The sequence below is a fragment of the Macadamia integrifolia genome, chromosome 14 (genome assembly GCF_013358625.1).
Source record: "Macadamia integrifolia cultivar HAES 741 chromosome 14, SCU_Mint_v3, whole genome shotgun sequence".
NCBI lineage: Eukaryota > Viridiplantae > Streptophyta > Magnoliopsida > Proteales > Proteaceae > Macadamia > Macadamia integrifolia.
This window is the reverse complement of record NC_056570.1, coordinates 22,713,762-22,718,461: the sequence shown is the minus strand read 5'-3', so window position 1 is coordinate 22,718,461 and position 4,700 is coordinate 22,713,762. Positions and strand designations below refer to the sequence as shown.

Genomic DNA, 4,700 nt, shown 5'->3' with positions numbered 1-4,700 from the left:
AAATAAAAATCGATAACGACAAAATAGATTCTAGGTGAGAAATATTCCCTTTAAGGATGACTAATTGAAAATCTCCTTCACTGACATCCATGAACAAAATTCACAGTCACAAGTCCACCAAAACAAAATCTATGGATTAGGAGCACAATTAAGGCTCCATTTGCTGCAAGGGAATTTAAAGGGAAGTGAAGTGAAATTTTTATACTTAAAAAAGGAATGTTTATAATCATTACCCCATGTGATTCAATATGATTATATAAATTACTTGATTTTTTTAACCATATTTGGTAATGATACATTTTACATGTAATTTTTATTTTACATATTATAGCAAAGGGTTTTGGATGTAAAGTAAAGTGAAATTTTATAACCAAATATGGAATGATTTGAAGTAATGATATAGTCATATGGGATAATGATTACATATATTTCTTTTTTAAGTATGAAAACTATACTTCCCTTCCCTTTAATTCCCCTTGCAACCAATCATAGCCTAAGGACATTGGCAAACAACAAAACAATACATTTGACATACTAAATGCTATTGATATGAAAAATAAGGATTTAGCTCTTGGTACAAGAGATTTCAGGGCTGTTGATAGATCTAGTTTCAGCTTCAACTGGTTCTCTATGTTTCACGGGTATATAACTTTAGAGTTTTAATTATGGGAGAGGGCTCTGAGCAAGTGCCATAGAAGAACACACCTATGACTGCAACAAAACGATATCATATATTGGAGGACAATGAGGTCATTTTATGTAAGAAAAAATATAGACATGGAAGTGATAGCGTACCCTACCAGAATCTTGTGCCTTTGTTAAATGATGGGGTCATATGTTGAGTCCATTTGAATCCATTACCAACAACCCAAGTTAAGCTCCTAAATCTCCAATCAATTCGATTTTGATTCCTTGGGGAATCCTACTAGGATTGACCTATTAACCATAGTTTTAAATCTCAGAAATTTCAACCAAATTCTACCTAACCTGAGACAAAACCAAATATTTTTGGTAAATTTTAAATATTTTGCTTGGAATTTTCAGCCCAAATTTCTGGCAATTGGTCAGGAAAAAAAAAAGATACCTGGTTTCAAAAAATTTGACCTAAATTTCAGTGGTGTTTTCAACCCTAGCCGAAACCCGAGATTTAGAACCATGCTATCAACAAAATAAAAAAAGAAAAAATAATTTAAAACCCTAAATCTAAACCTAATTACAATTAAATAATTAATCATAAATCAAAACAAATAATAAGATGCAATTCCAATTGATGCTTTATTTAGGATAATATTAGAAGCCCTTCAAAAAAAAGGTTCTCTCTAACTCATCATATTTGCTACAAACCATTGACTGATAAACTGAAGTTCTTAAGCCTTGGTAAAGGAGATAAGCTTCCTAGTGTTTGTCCACGCTTTCTCATATACCTCAGCATTATACTCACTTACAATACCATGATCTTTTGCAGAGACAACGAGCCTGTATTTCATTCCATTAACAACCTGAGATTCACCTTTCTTCACTGCAACAAATTGGAGATCCACCTTCGAAACTTTGTTGTTTTCAGTTACTACAAATTTCCCAAGCTCTTGAACATGTGGATCATTCACATCTTTGAGGGGTTCCCATCCGCCCGAGAGGGATTCTGGGGGTATTGACTTACCAATACCAGAAGTCATTTGTAGAAGAAGTAGAGAAGAAACAAGAACAAAAAAGAAATAGTGCAGGGTTGCCATAGTTTCTGCTATTCTTCTCTCTTGCTCAGTCTGGTTTGGAATTCTTTTCTATGGGCCTTTCCTGAATTTATATAGTTGTGATGTTTAATGTCTATCTTACCAAAAAACATATGGTGTTTAATGTCAATAAATGCAATATGATTGGTGCTCTTTCCAATGGGAAGAATGGTCAGATTTGCATATCACATGTGTCATATGTAAATAAATGTTTCCTATATAAGTAATGTTCTTCCATAAGTTAGAAAAACTTAAACAACCACGAGGAGTGCCAATTGCTATGGGGAAAACCCTAGCTTGGGCTCCACGTTTCTTTGTTTCTGGCCACCTCTCTCCCTTCTCGTTCACTGCAATTCGCTTGGCGGCCTCTGGTTTTCACGTTGTTGATCGTCGTTGTCTCATCAAAGCAACGTGGTGGATCTGTGTTGACAGCTGGGTAATCATTCCCCATATGGTTTCATGCGGTTCACGTAAATACTTTGGACACAATCTCTCGGCCTTCGACTTCTCCTTATTGGATCCCTATTCGCCTTAGCGGTGATTGAAGAGCTCTGGTTCACGTGGGTCCTCTCTCTCCCCTCATTTACTTCCTTCCATCATGTCTTCACTTAATCATGTTGCTCGTGCGACGTTTGGATGGTTTTATCTTCTTGATATCGCTCTTAAGGATCCTCCTGACAGATTATTCGAGGTTAGACGATGCTTGCAAGTAATGATTCTCCTTATTCCCATCTCGCTAATCAAAATCTTGGATTATTATCATCAAGATCTCAGGGATCGATAACCAATATATGGACCTTTCGTCTGTGTTAAGGAAAAAGAATTTTATATTATCCTATTGGTAGGAAAAGAATTTTATAATTATTTATTTTTCTAATAAATTTGATCTTATCTCATATGATAAGATTGGTTTTGGTTTAGTTGTTGGCTCTAAATATGAAATCCATTACTTAGTTAGACGTTACTAAAATACTAACTAATAGGGGATTCCGATTAGCTAAGAATGTATAAGATTGACTAAACCAAAACAAGTTATGAACAAGAAAATAGTTCTCACGTATCTCACCCTCCTCTAGAAAACACCTCTCCCATCTCTCTCTTCCTTTTAGAATGATCGAGTATGATGATTAGAGTTTTAAGAAAACCCTAACTATTGTGAAGGAACTTCGATCCAAGGGAATGCAAAGTTGTGCGTGTGGAAAGGACTCACTACGAAAGGGCTAAGATCGAGTGGAGGCTCTACACTTGTGAAGTTTTAGGAAACGATCAAAACCCTATTATTGATTATTTGTTGAATGGTCAACCCTACCGGTAGGACAATCCGAATTGCTTGCACGGATACTTTCCTTCAGTCTGTTCGATGGAGCACGCGCTATTTTATTTCTCTTGTCTCTAGGGCACTGAGAGTGATTCGCTTAGTTTTCCCCTCTTTATATATAGATGAGCTATCTTCCAGCTTTGTTGATTCAGTTCATCCTTACTGCAATTGTGGAACTTTTCTGATAAGCTCGATGGAAGACGCCCTGGTACCCACCTTTCCTTTCTCTCCACCTGCACCCAAAACTGCTTCTATGGCTATCGCTGAAAGACTCGCCTCTGATTTATCCAAGTTGGACTTACCGCTTCGGGATGGAGGCTCTGTGAGCATTCTTGAGCACAAAGTTATGGCGGCGAAGAGAAACCTTCATTTCTTTGTCATTGGCTGGGTCAGCGACAACACGTCGGTTAACCTGTATGAACTACGAACTATGTTTGCCAGAGCAAGGCAACCCTGATCTATCAAGGTAGACAAAATCCATCTCGTTGCTAGTTCTCCTGATCGTTTTATCATCAAATTCAACTCGGTTCGGGATATGCACATAGTTCTCTTCTCCCAGCCATGGATATACCATGGTCATCTGGTGATCATGAAGCCTTGGGATCCTTCTATTCCCGCTAATAGTGTTCTTTTTTCCTATGCCTATATGTGGACTCATCTGAATCAACTACATTGGATGTTCTATGAATACGATATCCTTGAGGAAATATTCTCTAAGGCTGGTCAGTGGCTCGATATTGAATGTCCTGCGGGCTCCGTAAGCTCCTCAAATGATCCAGCTGCTAGGATCATGATCCCCTTATCTCTGGACATGATTCGTTCCACCGTTGTGGATCTTGGGAAGGAAGACTCAGTGGAGGTTTCTTTTGCTTATGAAAACATGCCTAATATTATGTGTTCCAATTGCATGCATATTGGACACAAGTGTCTGGATTGCCCTTTTAAACCTTCCACTACTTTCCTTCAAGCTCTGGCTATTTCCAATGTCCACGCCGATGAAACTCTACTTCCCAAAGCTGCGATACCACCAAAGAGAGTGAACCTTCTGAGTGAAGTATGCAAAGTTTATGATGAGGTATTTCTAGGTTCCCGATCCACCACCCTTACAACTGATGTTACTGGGAGTGACTCTGCTTTGGCTCCTGGACGATCTACAGTTCCATACTCTCAGAGCCGCAAGCTAGAGCTCTTGCAAGCATTCCTTCAAATTGCTAAGGTCTGGAGCTCCCAACACAGTAGTCACCTAGATCTCAAGCCATAGCACATCCATTGGTATTCCGTTCAGTTCCCCAATGTGTTGCTGTGCCAGTGGCTCAATAGCTTCATCAAGTGCGTCCAGTGCAGCCTGTAATGCAACTTCATCCCATTACCTCTGCTGCCACGTACACCATTGCTCCATCTCCTTCATTTCGGTAGGGCCCCCATCCTCAACATCCAGGACATTTGGTCCCTATAATGCGTGGCCATGTTCAATCTGGGACCCAAAGCTACCTTGGAGTCCATCTTTCTGATGAGGGCTCTTCCACAATGGTATGCCCCTTGACATCGGTTCATTCGATCGAGGTTATTCCGACCCTCTCTGCACCTATCCCTATGGACATTCAGGTTTCGTTTTTCTATTCCAGGAGATGACGAGATGACTGCGCCCGGCA

The 4,700-nt window shown here is 39.2% G+C and overlaps 1 protein-coding gene across 1 annotated transcript; it reads right to left on the bottom strand.

Moving 5' to 3' along the window:
* Positions 1 to 1,251: 1,251 nt before the first annotated feature.
* Positions 1,252 to 1,784, bottom strand: LOC122060389 (cysteine proteinase inhibitor 6-like). Its single transcript, XM_042623469.1, has one exon. The coding sequence runs from the start codon at positions 1,731 to 1,733 to the stop codon at positions 1,368 to 1,370; it is 366 nt and encodes a 121-aa protein (XP_042479403.1). The 5' UTR covers positions 1,734 to 1,784; the 3' UTR covers positions 1,252 to 1,367.
* Positions 1,785 to 4,700: the final 2,916 nt, after the last annotated feature.

Bases quoted from the DNA above. Each gene is read 5' to 3' on its own strand.
- LOC122060389 (XM_042623469.1), bottom strand. From the start codon at position 1,733: ATGGCAACCCTGCACTATTTCTTTTTTGTTCTTGTTTCTTCTCTACTT.